Source organism: Kogia breviceps, chromosome 17, assembly GCF_026419965.1.
Source record: "Kogia breviceps isolate mKogBre1 chromosome 17, mKogBre1 haplotype 1, whole genome shotgun sequence".
NCBI classification, from domain to species: domain Eukaryota; kingdom Metazoa; phylum Chordata; class Mammalia; order Artiodactyla; family Physeteridae; genus Kogia; species Kogia breviceps.
The window spans coordinates 56,922,009-56,942,965 of NC_081326.1; the positions used below are offsets into that span (position 1 = coordinate 56,922,009).

The following is a 20,957-nucleotide window of genomic DNA, read 5'->3' on the forward strand; positions in this document are numbered from 1 at the left end:
TCTGTTCTTTTTGTTCTTGGGTAAGTGAATGATTTATCAGACTTGGTACTCAGTTTATGAGCTTTTCTCGTTTCAACTTGAAGAAACTGCAAATATTTACAGAAGATGAACCACATGTATTTGTTCCTGAAGGTTGTCAGAATATAGCACTCAAATCAAATGCCGAACAGAAGCTATTCCCTAACACTACATACTGTGGAGATTTAATTTCCATCGACATGTTTTCCTAAACAGTTTTTCTCACTACAGTAATTCGTAACTCAGAAACTAATGAAATCTTCTGTTAAGTGTGTACTCACATATTACTGAGTTATGAGGACCTAAACAGGCATACAGAATGCAGAAAGAGCCACATCTTTAAAAATACAATTGAATCCTGTTAAACATATACCATGAGGAAAACCGTATATAAGATTGTTTGAACTGACTTTCCTTCCTTCTTTTTAGTTTGCTCTTTGATACTTCAAGGGCGCTTTGTTTATCCGCAACAAAATTCCAAACCTAGGCAACTAGAATGCAGGGAAATGAACCAAGAGTATACCATCCACAAAGGCAGGGACCATGACCAGCTTCATTTATCAATATATCCCCTCTGCCTAACACAATCACACTCAAATGTGTTCACTCTAATACGGAATCACCACGGGCAGGAGTGCAAATCAGTATAACCTTTCTTGAAGGCAATAGAGCAACTAAAAGCCTTAGAATTATATATACCCTTTGACCAGGTAAGTCCGCTTCTAGGAATTTATCCTAGGAAAATTAACTACATGTGAGCAAGGACTTGAATTCTATGATGTTCGAGGGCCAGATCTTTTAAAAAGCAAAAACCTGCGAACAACCCAATATCCTGAACGAAGGGGCCCAGGACGCGCCCCTCGTCACAGCTCACTCTGAGGCTGCTCCACAGCAACCACTGCTCCCCGTGGACTCTCTGAGCGCCCACAGCACCCTACACTGGTCTCCTTCTCTCACCCCCTCTGCACGAGGACAGTGAGGCACGACGTGTCTCAGGGCCCACTGAAGGGAAAAGAGCCAGGGTGCGATCCAGCTGACTGATCCCAGAGCCCAGTCTTGCCTCGAAAACAATGTTACTGCAAAAGAAACGATTTCTCAACTCTTCTTACGCACCACCCATTCCTTTGGTCATCTTCCTAGGAGCCGTGTCTTCCAAGGGAAAACCATCCATAAGTGTCTCATAGGTACACCTCCGCTGGCTGGTAAATCTCACGGATTTGGGGGTTATACAGATGGCAGGATTTTTTTTTTCCTTTCAAATACAGAATTATTATAATAGTCTTTTCCCCCCAGTGTAGCACTTGTCTCACAATTCTTCTTTCCCCATTCATAAAACCTGTTATTAGCATAATTATATTTCATGGTATAAAAAAAATAAACATGAAGCCCTCAATTTAAAAAAAAACACACACACAGAATCAATTTCATTTTCATACAAAAACATGGTCCTTTGGTAAAATGATTTTTTTTTTTTTTTCCAATTCTTGTGCCCGATGAATGGCCTTTGAGCACGGGGACTGGGCAACCATCACCTGAAGAAATGAAAAGGCGGAACCATGGGAAACACGCCAAGCGATTCTAGGCCTGAGGACCACGGGTGTCAGGGCAAGCACAGAAAGCCTGGGGCTTCACGGGCGCTCACGTGGGAGCGAAGAAGTACTAGAATTCACAGTAGGTAGCAGGGCCTCTGGGTGAGGCATCAGGACACGCAGCACTGGACTCGGTGGTGGAAACGTGGCACCAAACAGGTATAACAAAGGTGATGGAGCCTGTAGGTCTGCGCCTGGTGATGCTTCTCGTCAAGCCTGCTTTATCTTTAGAAATACATAGGTAGAAGCTAAATAAAAATAAGAAGCTAAATATAATATGTCTAAAACCAAATGAGCAAGCAGTCGAGATTGTTTTGTTATTATTTTATTATTTGCTAGAAAGACTTTTTCAATATGCAAGTGTGTTTCTTCTGAGAATTGCCCCAATGTGATCTCAAGAGTCCACGTTAACGCCTTTTCTGGAAACTTCCTTTTCTTAGCTGTTGTATTCTTGAAGAGCCTGGGCCATGAAGAGTTTGCCTAAGTTTTGAGCAGTGAACTCCTTGATGTTCTGGCAGTAAGTGTTAATCTGGCCTGTGCATTTGGGAAAGTGAGAAAGAGAGTCATAATGTTCCACAAACTGTAAAATGACCCAGAATACTAGTCAAACAAGAAAATCAGCATAATACAGAATCATCAGAATTTTATTTTGTTATGTTTTGAATCAAAAACAAAAACGAAGCAGACACAGATATAGCGAACAAACCAGTGGTTACCAGTGGGGAGAGGGAAGGGGGGAGGGGTAATATAGGGGTAGGAAATAATAAGAGGTACAAACTATTAGGTATAAAATAAGCCACAAGGCTACATTGTACAACACAGGGAATATAGCCAATACTTTATAATAACTATAAATGGAGTATAACCTTAAAAAACTGTGATTCACTAAATTGTAAACCTGTAACATATAATATTGTAGGGCAACTATACTTCAATAAAATTTTTTTAACGAGTTAAGAGTTCTATTAGTTCATAAGAGATTAATAAAGAATATAAGTTTTGTTTTGTTTTGTTTTTTAAATAAGCTATCTTCCACTCTTGGTTACATGGATAATGAAGAAAAACAACAACTTTTAAAAGATTATCAGCAGTTAAGCACATATTAGCTGTCAATCAAAACGTACTGACTGTGCAGACCAGACCAACACTGTGACTAAGCCAAGTGAGAAAACAGCACTAGCTCTTCTTAGCCAGGTAGAAAGGAGATACCAAATCACAGAACTGTAAACTAACCAGACCCACCTGACCCGGATGTTAGCTACAGCAGTTTTCAGTCCGTGCTCCAGAAGTATTAACAGCCTCCTCCTACGCCCCCAGAGCCCAGACAGAGCACGAGCAGGGAGCCCATGGGGGGAAAGGGCTCCACCACCGCCTTAGTCTGAACACTAATGATCTAATCGGATGCAACAGCTACACATTTCTTGAAAGTATAAGGAATACAATTCTGCCTGAAGTGGCCCTTAAGTAAGTAAGGCGTCTCGGTTTCCCGAACCTCATTTATACAGGTACCAGAAAGCTTTAAGGAGTTTGGAATTTCCCCCACATTAAAAATATATCAACAGAACTGAGAAACTGCAGAAGACCCGCTTTTCTCTGAGTTGGATTTTCACTCTAACAAATCTCTCAGACAACTGGCTGACTGAATCAAACAGTATTCAACAACATTCATACAGAAATAAGGTGATTATAGCTAAATAGGGGCATGAATGTTATATATTCAAAATCAAGTCCTAGCATAGGACACAACGGCTCTACTACCTTAAGGCAGTGTTAAATGTTTATCCCCAGAGAAAGTCCACGGAGAGTTTACATTCATGTTGCTACAATACAAGTCAAAGTAAGGGAAATACTTCTTTGAATCAAAAACTTCAGTTCAATTCAAACGCCCACTTGCAGACTGGGCTCAAGGCTAGGCTAGAACATCAAAAGTAAGGGGTTTGAACTCAATGGTCTTTTGCATTATGAGATGATAAACACTTTTTCTTGGTTTCCATGAAAGATGACTCACACAAAACCTTCCCATTTTAGAAAGTTTATATAATCCCATCTCAAAAGTGTTTGTTTAGATAAACACAGAGTGAACCACTAAAAGGACCTTAGAAATAACAAAGACTGACAAATTCTTAAATTTCAGAAATTACAGGTGCTTGATTCAAGTCCATCATTTAACCATTTTAAATACACTAACTTTTAGATGTCTTACCCTGTGAATCTCTCACCGTCTTCTGCTTCCTAAAGAATAAAGAGAACCAGCCATGCTCTGCACTGGCTAACAATACCTGCAATGAGCAGAGAATCCATCCTGGCAGGGGGTTGATGTGGTTTGAAGAGTTTGGACAGATCCTCCTCAGGGAGCGGGGGTTCTCCTCGACTCTGGCGCTGCATATTCTCCTGCTGGCGACGCTGCTGATACTAAAATTCAGAGAGGAAATGATTAGGTTATTTTTCTCTACCTGGGGAGAAAAAAAGGACCTCCCTCACTTATGTGATCAAGCAAAACTCCACTGCTTTGAACTCCAATCTCGGTTTTATAAAGGTAACCCTTCATAACTCTTGCTTCTAAGAGGCTAAATATGGTAACAGTCAAGGAAAACTTCCTTGTTGTAAACTCTAGTGTCACTCTGAGCTCTAAGATTATATAACTAATGATTTAGAAAAACAACTAGTTATGTGAGAAACATGGGGCTTACAGGCAAAGAAGCTCAAGATTCATGAGCGAAAGGGAGTAACTTGACCAATTATGACAACGGGGTAAATAAACAGCACTGCAAGTATGATTCATCTTAACTTGAAGCACTAAGCAATGAAATACCATATTGGGGAATTTTTTCAGCTTTATCTTTATTGACCAAAGTAACAATAATACTGATGATGTTACTATTATAACGTCACCATTCCTGTTATTATTATAACAATAAATACTATCAATTCCTAACAACAGATAATCATCTGTGCTTTAGCTCTACACCGAAGAATGAATATTAGCTCAGATAAGGCTTCAAAAACTTTCAAACTCTGGATTCTTAGGACTCCATGCAGAGAAAGTGGGGTTATATATAAAGGTATATATCAACTGTAAACTTATAGTTCAAACTACAATCAAGACGCTAATAGCTATGGATTGCTTACAACAGCAGAGGAAATAATATCCCACACACAGCCTTAAAAGGTCAGGTAACGGGAAGCCAGGGTAGGCTAGTAAAAATTTTAAGCCCTTAGATAAGGGAAGTAACTTGCTTTGCAAAAATTTCTCATTATGGGGTATGAGAGTAGAAGTGAGACAAATCTAAAAAGGGTTATGAATGGTGCTAAGTAGAAATAAATGTCAAATGCAACAATTTATGACATACTAGAATTCTAAAAAATATCTCCTAAGATTGGTTTCCAGAATCAACTGTTTCACTGGTGACAGATTTTCAATTTGATCCTCCAGTTGGGTCTTTTACCTACAGGAAGAACCAGCAGGGAAATGGGATCAAGCTGGTTTTATTCTCCCCAGTTTATAAGAGATTTTCACCATCACCATCTTCACCACCATCTTTTCAGTTAAAAAAAAGATACTTTATAGAATTATCTGTGTTTTAAAAATTCTACGTGTGAGAAACACAGTATTTTAAATTTCACTAAATATACGAACATTGGTATTAAATTAATTTTTTAAATATGATATTCTCAGAACCACTCAGTTGTGCTTAAAATCCCAGTTACCAACATCTAGTTTAAAGTACATTTTAATGAACAGAGTAATCAAACACTCACATGTATGTACATTCTGGAATCAACTTATCTCCGAATCAAATGCTAAGAACATTTCAGAGCAATATGGTCCAAGACAGTATTCCAGGAACTGTGAAAATCATATGGCCTTCAGGCAACACTAATAAAGATTAAGATTAAATGGCCAGGGCTTCCCTGGTGGCGCAGTGGTTGAGAGTCGGCCTGCTAATGCAGGGGACATGGGTTCGTGCCCCGGTCCGGGAAGATCCCACATGCCGCAGAGTGGCTGGGCCCGTGAGCCATGACCGCTGAACCTGTGCATCTGGAGCCTGTGCTCCGCAAAGGGAGAGGCCACGGCAGTGAGAGGCCCGCGTACCACAAAAAAAAAAAAAAACATTAAAATGGCCAGAGCAGTGTGGATGTGCATATGAGAGTATCCAGCTAATTCCAGGTAAATCTGTATTATGCTATCTATTTCACAGCAGTTGGTCTATTATTTCCTATCAAAATTGCTTGCTCTTAATCACAATTGCTCATTTTTTTAAATGAACTGAAGACTGCTAACTGTACTGCAATGAGCCACTAGCAAACCAATTATACTTAGTAAAGAAATGAGCTGTGACCCTCTAGAATCTCTCTGCCTCTGATTTTCTCAATAGATGTATCTCTCTTTTGCATAACCTTGGCATTACAATCTGAGCTTAATCTACCAGCTCTCTTCAAGATAGGTATTTTTAAGTACAACTTGTAAATAATATATTAGGAACATACTATATAAAGAATAATCTTTTAGAACACGATAGAGTTACTAGCTAAGAGTCAATGCTTCATCAAAGATAATTTAGATCGTCTTGAAGATGACTCTTGAAGCACCATACTTCGAAAGGAAGTCTATGCTTGTTGAATTTTCCCGTAATACCAACCTGATGTTTCTGCTGCTGCTGTTTACTCGTGTTCCTCATGTATGTGTTATATTTAACTATATCTTGGCTCATTTCATCCACTCTGTCCATCAGCAACTGGAGGGTCTTCCCCAAATGATTGCTGAAATATAAAGTAGGTATACTGACATGTCATACTTTAAAGTTATAGCTCTGCCACTGCGCTAAGTAGTTTTGAGATATTAAACTGATCTGCCATTTGCTAAAAAAAATGAAAGCACACACATACAGGAAAGCAAAGGCAGAGGAGAGAATGAGAGAGTCAGCTTGTTATTAAACTTTCCATATCAAGCCCACAACTATTAACTACAAGGGTATCTGAAATAGCTACATTTCTTAGTGTCAGAGCATACACATGTCAGAGTAGAAAGAGTTAAACATATTTAGCAGGGTATCTAAAATGGGTACTTTCTGAACAACCAAGTTTAACCTAGGCTCAGTACTCCTGAACCTGTTTCCTGAGCCCCGCCTCCGCTCTCCCCAACTGTGCTCCAGAGCATTCAAATCAGTAGCCACAGAAAGGAAGAACTGGCAAACAGACTGAGACTTCTGGCACATGATTTCTCTCCCTAGCAGGTTCTGAAGGAGTAACAATAGCATTTATTCTGCAAGGCCAAATGAAGAAAAGAGGGCTAATTCCCCACTGCCCTTCCTAGAATCTGAAGTACAGTCATTCATCTTTCTTTTCCTCTCCATAAATTTCTACTGCAGCTTACTTACCAAAATCTTCTTACAAAGTGGTGCTAATGGTTAGAACAACACCCACCATATTCACTGATTTCTGCCCACAACTATCTCCTACCATGTTAAGGCCCACTACACGTGTATGTACTCTAAAAATAACTAGCTGACAAATAGTACTCATTCACTCATTCCACACAGGTATCTACTAAACACCTATTATGCTCCAGCCTCAGTGTTAGCAAATAAGGAGACACTAGTGAAGGAGACATTCCTGGTCTCGGTCTTCACTGAGCTTACAATTGATAGGGACAGGGGAGCAGGAAGGGGGGAGATAAGACACTCAGACAGTGTGGTCAGACTACCTCTTTTAAAAGGTGACCGGCTGGAAGCACAAGATGAGAAGGAATCAGCCATGCAAAAAGTGTTCTAGGGGAAAGAAAGCCCACGTGCCAGAGGCCTGAGGTGGGTAAGAAGTGGACAGGGAAAAAGAGGAGGCCTGGCATGGGAGGAACACAGAGACAGGCTAGGGAGGCCAGACAAGCACACACACGAGGAGCCATTAGCTGCCCCACACAACACCCCAACCACACGGTCACTGAGTGTGAATGAGAACCCGCGACTGTGACATGAATCCCTGGTGACATGTCTTGCCTGAAATTTTAAAATGATTTAGCCTGGCTGCTATGTAGAGAGTACACCGCAGGGTAGCAACGAGGAGACGGTCAAGAGTCCACTGTGGAGTGCTGGCAAGAATGTGGAGAAATCAGAATGCTCGTACATCGTGGGGAGAACATAAAATGGGGCGGCCACTGCCGAGAACAGTTTGGTGGTTCCTCAGAAAGTTAAACCCAGGGTTACCATAGAACCCAGCAATTCTACTCCTAGGTATATACGCAAGAGAACTGAAAACTTACACTCACACCAAAACCTGTATATGTATGTTAACAGCTGCGTTATTCAAAACAGACAGAAATTGGGGGGAAAAACGAAAAGGATGAATGGATAAACAAACTGTGATTTGTCCATACAATGAAATACTACTGAGTTATAAAAAGAACAAAGTACTGATATATGAATGAAACTTAAAGGCATTATACTAAGTGGAAGAAGCCAGACACAAAAGGCCACTTACAACATGGTTCCACTTATAGGAAATGTCCAGAGGAGGCAAATCCACAGAGACAGAAAGTAACTACTGGCTGCAAGGGGACGAGGGGAGGAGAAGTGACTGCTTAGAGGCATCATGGGGTTTCTGCTTGGGGTGATGAAAATGTTTCAAAATTAGTGGTAATGATTGCACAATATTGCAAATGTATTAAAAACCACAACTGTATTCTTTAAAAATGGTTAAAATGTTAGATTTTATTTTAAAACTGCACACGTGCGCACGCACACGCACACACACACACACACGCACACACACACACAGAACCTACTGTGGCATTGCACAGAGAAGTAGTGGAGGCTTGGAACAGCCCAGTGGCAGTGAACATGGAGAAAAGTGGGCAGAACTGAGAGAGGAATCAAGGGCGACTCCCAGTTTCCTGGCTTGAGCAGCTGAACGGTTGGTTACAGCACTTACAGAGAAAGAAAAGGCTGAGGAAGAAACAGACTGGGAATATTGGGAATGACTAAAAGTAAATCCAGTTAAAACATGGATTCCATCTGTAACCTGAAGAAAAGAATTAATTAGAAAGCTTTGGCTCTTTATCTTAAATAATAGAAAGAGCACAGATCTGGGGTGTGTGTGTGTGTGTGTGTGTGTGTGTGTGTGTGTGTGTAGATAAATTTATCTTTTAATCCCAGGTCTGGCACTATCCATCTTACCTCGATCCAGCAGCTTGGTCTAATGACTTAACTGAAGACTCAAGTGCTTTTTTCAAATTAAATTTTATTTCATATTTATCTTATTCCATTGTAATTTTGTGAATCATTTTTTCCTTTTAAATATTTCTTCTTTGGACATCAGATTAAGTATTCACTTTTCTGTTCTTTTCCAATTTCTTCATAGTCTGATTTTAATTCACCCATAATTTGAGCTGATGGTGCAAGATCAGGAATTAAAATGATTTTTTTTCCCCAATAGCTAATCAAATGTCCAGATCCACTGATTATTTAGTTACCATGCTTTCCAAGTAACTTCAGGGCTGAAATGTAACTATACTGTGTCCTCTCACATGCATTCTTTCAACACACATTACTGAGTACATACTTACTTTTCCTGTCACTCTGTTATAAGATACTATATTCAGTCACTCTGTTATAAGATACTATATAAGACATTGTTGCACTCAAAGCATTCTAGTGATAAGCAAGGAACACAAAAAGAAATGCAACACAGTGGCAGTAGATTCTATAATAGAACAGAAGCATAAAAGATAGTTTGGTAGGATCAGATGAGACTTTCCAGATAATGTGACAGCTGAATTTTGAGTTTTTGAAGGAGCTGAAGATGGGAGTTGGAGACAAGGAAGATGCAGAGGGACACTGCAGATACTGTGTGTAGGTAGCATAGTCAGAGACACTGGCATGAAAAGCATGATACATCTGAAGAACTGCAAGTAACTCAGCCCATCAGAAGAAGCACAGGAGAAGGGCAAGACTGGGAAAAAAGAGAGCAATGAAACTGAAGAGGCGAACAGTCACAGTGCAAAGACTCTTGGAAGCTGGGCTATAAGTTTGGATGCTACTCCAAGGACAGTGGGGACTCAGCCAAAAATTTTAAGCAAAGGAGTAGTATCATCATACAATTTGCATTTAGCAAGATCACTGCAAAATGAAAGAGGAAAAGGTTAGAAGCAGGAAGTTAGGAGACTGTGAAAGGAATCAGGGAAAGAAATAATGAGGCCCTGACCTAAGGTAGCAGAAGACAAGGAATAAGATGAAATCACCCCAGGAATCACACACAGGAAGACAGACCCCCAAGGAACACTGATATTCAGGGACAAGAAGAAGGCGGCTGTGACTGTGGAGAATGAGAAGTAACCCGGAAGTAACCCAGTGGTAGCACCCTAGCCTACAGAGAAAGCATTTCAGGAAGAAGGCTTATCAACATTATTAAATTTTCAACACTCTATAACATCCAGCAATATCGTGATAAAGTCATTTTTGCAACTTCAGCGAGAACTCTAACAACACAGAAGAGATGGAATACTAAGTGTTCAGGATAAGTGGAAAATGAGTAAATACAGACATCGACATACAGAAAATCCTATTAAGAAGTTTGACTGTAAAAAAAAAAAAAAAAAGGGAGAAAATGAAGTAAAAGGTTAAGGGAGATGGATAATAATGGCACGAGGTCAAAAGGTGTTGTTTCTGTAACTTTGTTGTTTAAGATGACGGTGACTTGAAACAAGTTTAAATGTCCTCACTTACTCTTAGGAGATGCATGTTCAAGTATTTAGGGGTCAAGTGCCACGTCTGCAATTTACTTTCAAATGGTTCAGGAAAGAAAGTACCCATTTATGTCTAGAGAGAGAAAGAGAACAGGTGCAAATGTAGCAACACATACACCTGGTGAATACAGGTCAATGTTTATGGGTGTTCACTGTATTGCTTATTATCCTTTCAATTCTTCTCAACTGTCGAGCATTAAAAAAAAAAAAAAAAATTAATGGGAAAATCCAGTCAATAAATGTAACAGAAAAGAACCAGTACAGAGAGGAACTGGAGATACCCGAGGAGAGAGGGTGCAGAAAAAGAGAGACCTGGATGAGGCCTCAGGGGAGACACTGGTCCCTCACTTTCACCAGTGAAAGAACTGAGGCCCAAAGAGCTATATTAAATACAAGAAATACTGTAACTAACTACATGATTACTTGTTAAATAAGTCATTTATGTTCTTAAGTGCAAAAGAAATTCACAGAAGGCAAAGACCACCACCAATCCTTGACTGGGTGATGGAGGAGAGAGCAGTGACACTGGAGAAAGCCATTAAGAAGAGTTAACTGCCATTGCAGAGAAAAAGATCTATTATTTTTTCCAGACCTTACATCTTGGAGACTGACTACACCGATTTTAGCAATGAGAAAGGTGCTACTAGAAGAGAACTTCCCTCTCTACTAAAGAGCATCTTTAATGCAAAGTACTAACATTACGTGTTGTAGGCAGATGTAATTATAGTGAAAGAGCACAAGCACAGGTACGTGGACTTTAAACACTTCATAACATTTCTGTTACTATAGTGCCCTTCAGAAATCTAGCCAGTAAGAAATACGTGAAAATCTGCACAGCACAGGTCTTGAAGGGCAAAAGGAATTAACAATAATACAGAACTATTTCACAGATAACACTCAGGAAATCAGGTCCACTACCAAGAGCAATTTTATGGGGATCTTTTCAGTACCAGTTCAACTAGAATAGTGAAACAGGGAGTTATTGTTGGCAGTTTCAATAATATAGTCTTTTCTTTTATTGCCAAGGTAACAAAGAACTGAAAACAGATAACTTAAACAGATGTGAACCGAGAGGTGCAATGATAAAGTCTGCTCTGGCTACAGTATCAATTTGTCCTTATTACCCTTCATGTATGATGCCCACCCTTAGTTTACTTTCTTACAGAGGAAATAAGAACAGAATTGTTTTTTTCATGTGTGAAAAGCCAAAGGCTTGTGTAACAGATTTTTTAAAATGAATCAAGGCTGTTATGAAATAACGATCGCCAGAACTTCCGTCTAATAAAACCAAAATTAAGAATTAGAAGTTTTTAAATGAAAGGGAATGCAATACGTTTTATTCATAGCATAAAGCAAATTTATCAGGTAAATCAAAGAACTGGAATATGCATATGGGTTGTGATAAGCAAGACCAAGCAAAATGTTTAAGGAGCTACTTCAGAATGATTTCTGATGCGGTTTCTTAGAAAAAATTTTATGGCAAATGATGATTAGCATCATCATGCTACTAATGTTAGAAATTAAAATTTGAGAGGTACAAAGGTTACATTTCAGTCTTTTCAATTAGTACTATCAATTTGGGCCAATGTAACAGTCCATTAGTATAAGCACTGCTTCAAGGTTGCTTCTTCTTTTTTTTTTTCTCCCAACAGGAACACCAATTTACCCTTTTAAATAACTTCACATGGAAAGCAAACATCTTCTCTTCCTATTTCACATAAAATACAGAAGATAAAAACTATAATAAAATATTTGTCCAGATCTTAGTTGCTATGGCGAACTGGGAACATTTTCTTGGCTATTCTAAATGCTGCTTTGGACAAACAGACATTACAGACCAGCTCATTGGTAATGGGAAAGCAGAGAAGGGCTGTATTTGTTTTGTATCCTCAATAAAGGAAACTTGGGGAAAGGTGAAGACATAAATAATACGCAAGCAAAAGCTTTCACATAATAAATTTAAAATTATTATATAACTATATACTTAATACATCAAATTGCATGCTGAAAAAGGGTTTTAGCTCAATGCTTTAAATACAGGTGTGCCAAGTGTGTTTGTGAAAGCAATGAAGAAAAATATGACCTTCTAAAAGAGACAAATTAAAGGACTATTGTGAACGTACGTTTGCAGTCAAACAGTACACTCTTTAGTGCCAAATGACCCTTGCAACCTGGCCGTATTACTGAGCACTCCATTTACAATCCAGTTTCCATCTCCTTCCCCTGTTAAGACTTTCTGGTGGCCTCGGTGATGAATTCATGCAATGAAGGTGACACTTCAACCACAGTCCCACCCATCCCAGTGCATGGAGAAGAACACTGGGTACACTGGTCCTTCTGGGATTACCCCTACTTGTCTTATACTGAAGAAGTACAAAGCCTGCATATTCTTTTGTACTAGCTTCTATCTGGGATAACCAGAAACCTGATAAATAACTCAGCTTCCTTTCCAAACTGGTTGCTTTATGAAAACACACCTTGTTTTTCTAAGCCATTCAGCAAATGCATACTGATAGATTACCTACTTGCTATCAGCCTTCTCCTGCCACAAAACAATCACTAACATCAAGCTTAAAGGGAATTTAAGAGGAGCTACATACATGACTCTGTTCATATTTCTGTTAAAAGCAATAAATGAGGGGAAACGAAACATTAATTCCATAAAGGAAATAATCTGTTTTACAACACCTCAAGTCAGCATTTTATCAATATAGTAAGTAATATCTTAGCAACTAGATAGCCAAAGCAGTCACGATGAAGCAAATGATGTCACCACTGTGTAAGATAGCAAAAGCCAGTGTCAGCTTCAGAAAATTCTAATTTTGGTTGAAAATTCAAATGGAAAGTTTACTGCTAATAGAGTCTACATCTGAACAAGGGCAAATGCCACAGTAAAACAAAAAAGCATTTTTGGTTTTCTCCCAAGCATTATTAAATATCCAGACATAATACCATAGCCTCTAAGGACACTCACTGTACAACGAATAAAGCTGAGCCAAATCAAAAAACCCCTCCCCTGTGGGCATGTACCATCTCAAAGCAAAAATGACACAGAAAAGGCAGCAGAGGGGGTTCCTATAATAACAGGAGCTATCAGTATACAAACACCATCTCACTTTATCAATAACCACGGTGTTTTTCCTGGGATTTCAGCAGAGCTGGACAAGTACTACGTGTTGCTACTATGTCTTAAGAACCTCAAAATGTGCTTAAGTAATTTTCTTCTTGTTTCACAGGTTAAAGTCTAAGTAAAAGACTCTTTTGCAGAAAGTGATACAAAGGGACTTTTCATTAGACAGGGCCGCTTACCTGCTAGCAAGACTGAGCAATTCATGTTTATCTGCTACAGCTGACTTCTTCTCAAGCTCCCACATTAGGACGTTGATGAGATGTGAATTTTTAATTACAATCGGCACTTCTTCAAACATGTGCTCAAAGGTGATATTTCCCTTTTTCAATCTGTGAAGCATGTTAAAAATACGTTAGTCTGGTGGTCAGAAGTAAGTGTTAAAGTGATTATTTCATACATTTTCCCTAATTACAGGCCCTCTTCAGGATTTTTGTTTGTCTCATTAGCACTCTTTTAAAAAGGGAGAGAAACTAGAGTTTTACAGAGTCAAGCCTAAGTCGAGTGATTTGAACAACTCTGAAAACGATCCGAGTTGGAGCTAGAAGACTAGAAAATAAGACTCTTAGCAAAAGAAACTATTGTTTCTTCAGAGTCAGGTATCTTCAAAATTTCAGACACTAAAATGTAAATGCCATAGGTAATCATGCTATATAATCTATATCTAAAACATTTAAAATAGCTAGAAAAGAGAAATACTCTAGTTTTTGGGAAGTTCACTTTAAAAGCCAACTGAACGCAAGAGATCAACAAGTAGCAGGACACTCACACGTCACTCCACACGCAGTGGCTGAGAACACGGCGAGACCGCAACTCCTCATAGTTCAGTTATAACTGCCATGCCCAGGAATTGTTCCTGAGTTAGCTTTTCTTTTTAAATGCTTTGCATCTTAATTTCTTTAGGAGCCAAATGGTAAACTAGTAATGAATTGTCTGTCCTACAGGAAGTCAAAAGCACTAACTTCAATAAGAAATAAAAATTCCTATAATTAACAGAAAATGAAAGAATTCTGAATTTTTTTAATTTTAATGTAAATGTCCCAATGCCATTATGTAGGATCACAAAACAGCTTCTTCAATTAATTCTTCGCATACCTGTCACCCATAAAATATCCAAAAAATCCACATTCCTTACTGAACCCTAAAAAATATTTATATCTTTCCACACACCCCCGCCAATGAAACAGGAGGTCAGAAAATAAGACGAACAGCTCACAACTGTTCTGACACAGAACTCACACTCTGACAGCCACTGAACACTCACTCATCCCATCTCCCTTTATTTAATCATATATTTCTTCAAATCCAGTAGCTAATTAATCCCCACTCTAACTGAATTCACCCATGCTGAGAACAACAGATGAGACATTCCATAAAGAACAGTTTAAACATGGAAAGGGAGAAATCAAGTGGCACTCAGCCATGCAGAAACTTCTACCGTCCACATGGCAAAAACATTACCACACCACCACCGAGGATTCAATACATGTGGCAAACTAATATCTTAAAAGAAAAACACCCGATCCTTAACATATGCCTTATAGGCCCCCAAACACTTACGCTTCGGGAGAAAAATCCTTCTCTTTACAAACTTCCATCAGTTTAGGAGTCAGTCTGTATGCCTTTAGTGAGAGAGACCCTTGGGCAGTTTTTATGGGATCTCAAATAAGGAAAAGAAAAAGAAATTACTAAGAATTCTGTCACTACCAGTGCCCAAATGACACTGGTTCTGGGCACAATTCTGTTAATTATCATAGTCTTTGCAAAACGAAGATCAAAATAAATAATCAGAACACAGTTTGAAGCAGATTCAAACCAGCACAGCAAACAGTAAGTGAAAATGCAGGAACCTATCATCCTACTTATAATAGGCAGAATAACTTCCTCCCGAAAGTATACACAGAAGATACAAAATACAGTTATTTTCAAATCTATTCCTCAACTAGAACCAGCAATCTTGACAAAAATTAAATATAGCATATGTCCCATACATCTTACATACATCTTGCATAATTAGAAGGAAAATACTCATGAATACTGAACATGAAAATTTACTGGACGCATATTGTGTAGCTCTTGGTCCACTAATTTAAATGAACAGCCCTTCCAAAATTTATCCATCCTAACAATCACCGTTCAAATTTTTTAGTTAAAGCAGATTCTAAAAACAAAACCACTAAAGTCAAAGTGCAATCACAAGTGTCTCTTTAGTTTTAGAGAAACTAATTTTGTCAAAGCTAACGCTTAAACACTCTGTGAGTAAGGGAGCTTAGCACTTGCTGCATAACGGCTCCGGCATGCCAATATTCCCCTAAAACCTGTGTTAACATTCATGTTGCCTGAAACTTAACACAGTGAAACTTTTAGCAATAGGTGATAAAATGAAAACCAAAATAGATTGAAACAAGTGGAAAATTCATCAAGGTCTGATGATGCAATGTTTCCAGCCAGTATAAGTACACTTTAACAACTTGTTCTTTACTGTAATCCAATTGTTAACATACTGAAACAATTTGGGGGCAGCTCATAAGATTGATCGTATTCATTAGTATTTTTTCTGACAGATACTCAGGACGTTACATTTACTTCTCAGCTGGAAACTATATGCAAGTCTGCCAGATATGGCAAACTGTGAGTGTTTGGGGAGGGGGAAGGCTATAAAGCTGTTAAATTGCCTACAGTTATGATACAGCACAGAACATCTGGTCTGGAGAGCTTGAGGAAACACCATTAAATAGGCCGAAAAGAAAAAAATCTTTGTGCTAAGAAACAGTCCAGGTTTTGTACGCTGCTGTCAGAAGTATAAAAAAACTTGGCACACCGTGTTATGATCGGTCAGTCACGTACAGAGCCAGACACTCCAGCAAGCGGGGTTTGTTAGACATCTGGTCTAGTTCCACCAGCCCCTTCAAATGAGGGAGGGGAGACGGAGGAGTAAAAATGAAGCAGCTACTCCAGCATTCCAAAATGTACACATCAGGGCTCTGATAGCAAGAAAAATAAACAGAAAGAAGGAAACCCTGTCTAGACTTAGCTGCTGCTGAGGCTGCTGCAGAAACAGGGTTGGTATTTACTTGAGAAGGCCTGCCAGGCTGCTCTTAGAGGCGAAAAGACAGAAAGCAAAAGTAGTAGCAGCAATATTATTAAGGGAAGAAAAGAATAATAAAGGCAACTCCTCCTAACCGTAAATGAGAACGACAGATTCTTCAATGGCATGCTGGTAACTGAACTGAGAATCCAGAAGCGCCCGGGTGACGAACGAGCCGTAGTATGTGGACTGGTACCAGCCCACGTGGAGATGGTCGATGTTTACATGGCGAAGGCTCCGCATCATTTCCATCTGATATTGGACTAGATGATAGGGACAAGGGGGACAAAAGAAAAACTATTTAATGACATTACCCATATCAAAACCAAGCCTTTTTGGAAACAAATTTCTACACAACTACTTATTAGCTAAAGGGAACAGGTTTCCAGATTTTAAATTCATTCGCTTCACATATAAAGAAAACAAATTAAGCTTTCAAATCATTAGGGCATTCCTTTTCTCATTAACAAAAACAAATTTTGTAGAAACAGTATTAGAAATGTAATAATAATGCCTTATTCCAAACAAGTAATTATTTATTAAATGTGTCTCCACTTTTAAGGAAGAATGTGTGTAATTACTAAACTGGTTGGTTGTAAGAAGTTATGTTTGAATTAGTAAGTTGAGAGCAGTTATCAACGTCTTCAACACAGCTTTTAGAACTGAGAAGTTAAAACCATCAAGAAAACCAACAGGAAAACAATTAACTACCACATTATTTAAGTATGAACAGGACACAAGCTGTAGCTGATTAAAAATGTAAGAATTCATTTTTGCCTTCAACTGGTGCCCCCTGCTGCATGTGCTAAATTTAGAAAAGAATTCTTTTTTCTTGTCTGTGTGTTCCTTTGTGTTAAGTAATCAATAGTATTTTTTTTCATTATAATAGTTATATTTTAATCGCCATGTATAGAATGAAACAGTTGGATGACTTTGACATGTCAAATTAATGACTATAATGTATATTATTAACTCAAAGCCATATTACTAGAAAAATGGGTGCAGACACTATAATAATGTATTCTAAAAAGCAATATAGCCCAATAATGAGTAGCAAATATGTAAAACAGGAGAAAATTTTATAGTTAACATAATATTCAAGCTATTTCTATTATAATAAAAATGCATGACTGTGTTGAGTAAACATATTTGCTTAACTAAAAATCTAACCATTTCATTTTCAAAACTCTTAATCAGGTTTTAGCAAAAGTAAAGTTAAATGTCTGTCATTTCCTTGGTTACAGCACTACGGTTTTACAAAGCAAACAAAATTCAGGATCATAAAGTATAAGAGAACCTTCCCCAGATGGACACGGTCTTTTCAACGCTTATTACTAGGTAAAGAAAGTATAAATCTGCTTATTCCAAGGAAGGTTATATTCTTATGATAAAAGATGGCAGTCAACTCATCAACTACTCAAGAATTATGTGTTTTTTGAAGTTTTCTTTTTATATACAATATGATGGCCTCAAGAAGAAGTAGTATAAAATTAACATGGTAATCTTGAATCAATTATCTTTTATCTTAATTTTTTCGCTCTCTAGCATGTAAGATATCCCCCTTCCTAGCCAGTTTAACAGATTCCTATCAACCACATAAAACTGGGATAGAACCATCACTATTGTCTCTTTCTGCTTTAAAATTTCATAACTCTTTTAAAGTAAAATCACTGATTTGGCTAGTAAAATTTAATCAAATGTAACTTATGAATGAAGAATTCTAATATCACCAGTAAAACAGGAGCCAGAACTAAATTTAATATTTATTTTAAAGGGATAGGAAAGAGGAGATGGGGAGCAATTACCAAGCAACTGATAGTACAAACACGATTTTATAGGATGAGTTTTTTAAAATTGGTACTTCTAAAACATCTGTCAATGTACAATTTAGCTATAATGTAAGCAGAAGACAGATTCTACCAACTGGCAATAGTAGAAAAGAAGACAAGACCTGGAATCTAGCGATCTAGGTTCTCATGTTGGCTCTGAGATTTCTGCCGTGGGGCACCTCGCCGTCCTCCTCTGATGCTCAGTTTTCCCACAGCTCCAAAAAGATCTGAGAGCTCATCCCAGTCAAAATGCTACGACTCCACACTGTTCACTGGATATGCTAATTACAAGTACTGATTTTTCTATAAACTAAAGCAGGTAGCATGCATTAATAATAAAAATAAAAGTGCTTTCCTATGAAAAATATTCTGTAATCTTACTAAGTCAAACAGCCTGAATACAACAGATTTTATAACAGCATTTTCAGGTTGCATGAAGTAGAAAACTTTACAATCAGTAGCAAACCTCCAGATTCCTTCTTCATCCAGAGTCTTACCTATCTTACAGCCCCTTGGTAATGATAAGGAGGAAAATGAAGTGTTTCTCTCAGCTAGAGAAGAGACTAAAGACTAAGCCTATGAATGAAGCCTGTCGCCCTCCGAGTTACCATTGTAATAAATGCCAATGTATTTATTTCTGGGGATTGAGGGGTGAAGAAATAAACCTCTATATTATGGGCGAGGCTGGAGGTGGGGGGAGCACTTCTATTTTCCTCTTCTACAGCTTAGAAAATCAAGACATACAAGATTTTACGAGGCTTTAATAAAAATTTATTTTTAAGGTCATAAGAGTTTTCATAGGATGAAAATACAAATCTAAGGGTTAAGAGCAATGACAGGTGAGTTAATAAAATTGCTTTTGAAAATCTACAATGAACTGGAATTTCACTATTACGCACAAAAAAAATACATGAAATTTCAGGTCATTCTTCATCTAGGTTTAGATTTAACCACCCCAATTTTTTAAATTAAAAAACACAACTTTTTAAAAAAATAAATGCCCTCTTGGAGGTATCAGAGAAAGAAAGGATCTAAAAAGACTACAAGTGATCCTTGAAAAGGTGAGGATAAGGGTGCTAGAGCTCCAAAGTGAAGTTGGGGTGCACTGAGGCCCAGTCCTCGCTGGAACTACACATATGAGGCTCCACTAAATGCACAGTTTAAAGAGGTTACTTCGATTTAATTTAAAAAACAATTTTTAAGGAAGTCATATTTGTTCTATTATATGCAAGCAAGAGACAACTCAGAAACAGCCAAGTGAATTTTCATCTCTGCAGTCTTTTAGGTCTATGTCCTTGTTCTAATGTTAACACAGACATGTGACCCTTGTCTCCTTGCACAGTTTTTCCTTCTCCTCCAACCCAAGTTCTCAAAAAGTACAAAATCAAACCCTACAAAAGCTTCCCGGTAAACCTAAGTGGGGATAAGAAATGCACAGCAGACTGTCCCACTAAACTGTCTCCCAACACGCCCATCAATCAACTGGGCTGAGCTGCCACACCAGCTGACACCCATTTACCCTCTGACGAGGAAAGAAAAAGTCGTGATACAGTGACATGCCAGTAAACTTTACACGGGAAATTAGGAACGATCATTCCAGATTCTAATCTCCCAGGCAAATGCCACTGCTTTAGTGGCTCTGCTAGTCTAGTCCCTCTCAGGAGTTACGCTGGAGCTGGAGGGGAGGGATACTGGGGGTGGGCAGGTGAGGCACAAACAAGTGACCCAGTTTAGCTAGGACACCGGGTAAACAGGAAGGGGAAGGGCTCACGCTATCTGGACAGGACTGAGGACATGTGTCCGGCCCGCCAGGCTCCGGTGAGTAGGGTCTGCTGCTCTTTCCTTCTCATTCCCAGCCATCCTCACTTACCCTCTCTCTCCCCGCCACCACCCGCCGCTGGAGTTTTCAAAGAAGGGTAGAAAAGATGTGGCTAGACAGATATGGTTCACTCCTATCTCTCAGAAGGAAGAGAATTACAGCAAAAGAAACAAAAGAAAGGAGAGGAAAAGAAAACCACAGTGCCACACCTCCCCATAGTTGAATTAATGCAGATCAATGAAATAAGAGACAAGCATTTACTGGCAACTCTGCCGCGTTGGCTCAGGGTTAGAGACACTTTCGTTTTTGTTCTAAAGTTCTCGTACTTAACAGAAGCCCAAGTGGCAATTTCAACCAACGATATTAACTTCTGAGTTAACGGCTAAATATTTCCGGAGAACTTTCCAAAGATGCATAGCAAGGGAAAACTTTGGGGGAGAGGGGGATTACTTTAAAATATGATAATATTCAATAGAAAGAATCGTGTAGTGAGAAGTTTAGGAAAGAACATTTTAAACGTTGTTAGTTTAAAAAGCAAACCCCCTGCCGACTGACTGAGGAGAAACAGTGCACAGCAAATGAATTTCAAAGACAAATTGGTAGTTACTACCAAGCCAACTCAAATTACTAATACAAAAGCTACACTTAGATGCAATTGAGGTGGTGCTACAAAATTTGCAAGCATTATAAAAATGAGGTGAAGTTTTATAAATCTCTTCAACCTCCACAATTGCCTTCATTGCTGAAGCC

The 20,957-nt window shown here is 38.6% G+C and overlaps 1 protein-coding gene across 1 annotated transcript in view; it reads right to left on the reverse strand.

Moving 5' to 3' along the window:
- Positions 1-1,916: 1,916 nt before the first annotated feature.
- EIF3H (eukaryotic translation initiation factor 3 subunit H) overlaps positions 1,917-20,957 on the reverse strand; it is an 85,731-nt gene continuing 66,690 nt past the window's right edge. The window contains exons 3-8 of the mRNA XM_059043591.2: positions 16,655-16,822; positions 15,032-15,131; positions 13,654-13,803; positions 6,248-6,368; positions 3,887-4,019; positions 1,917-2,141 (exon numbers count right to left, since the gene is read on the reverse strand). Of these exons, the coding sequence (XP_058899574.1) occupies positions 2,044-2,141; positions 3,887-4,019; positions 6,248-6,368; positions 13,654-13,803; positions 15,032-15,131; positions 16,655-16,822 (770 nt within the window). The 3' untranslated portion in view covers positions 1,917-2,043. The remainder of the gene's footprint in view (positions 2,142-3,886; positions 4,020-6,247; positions 6,369-13,653; positions 13,804-15,031; positions 15,132-16,654; positions 16,823-20,957) is intronic.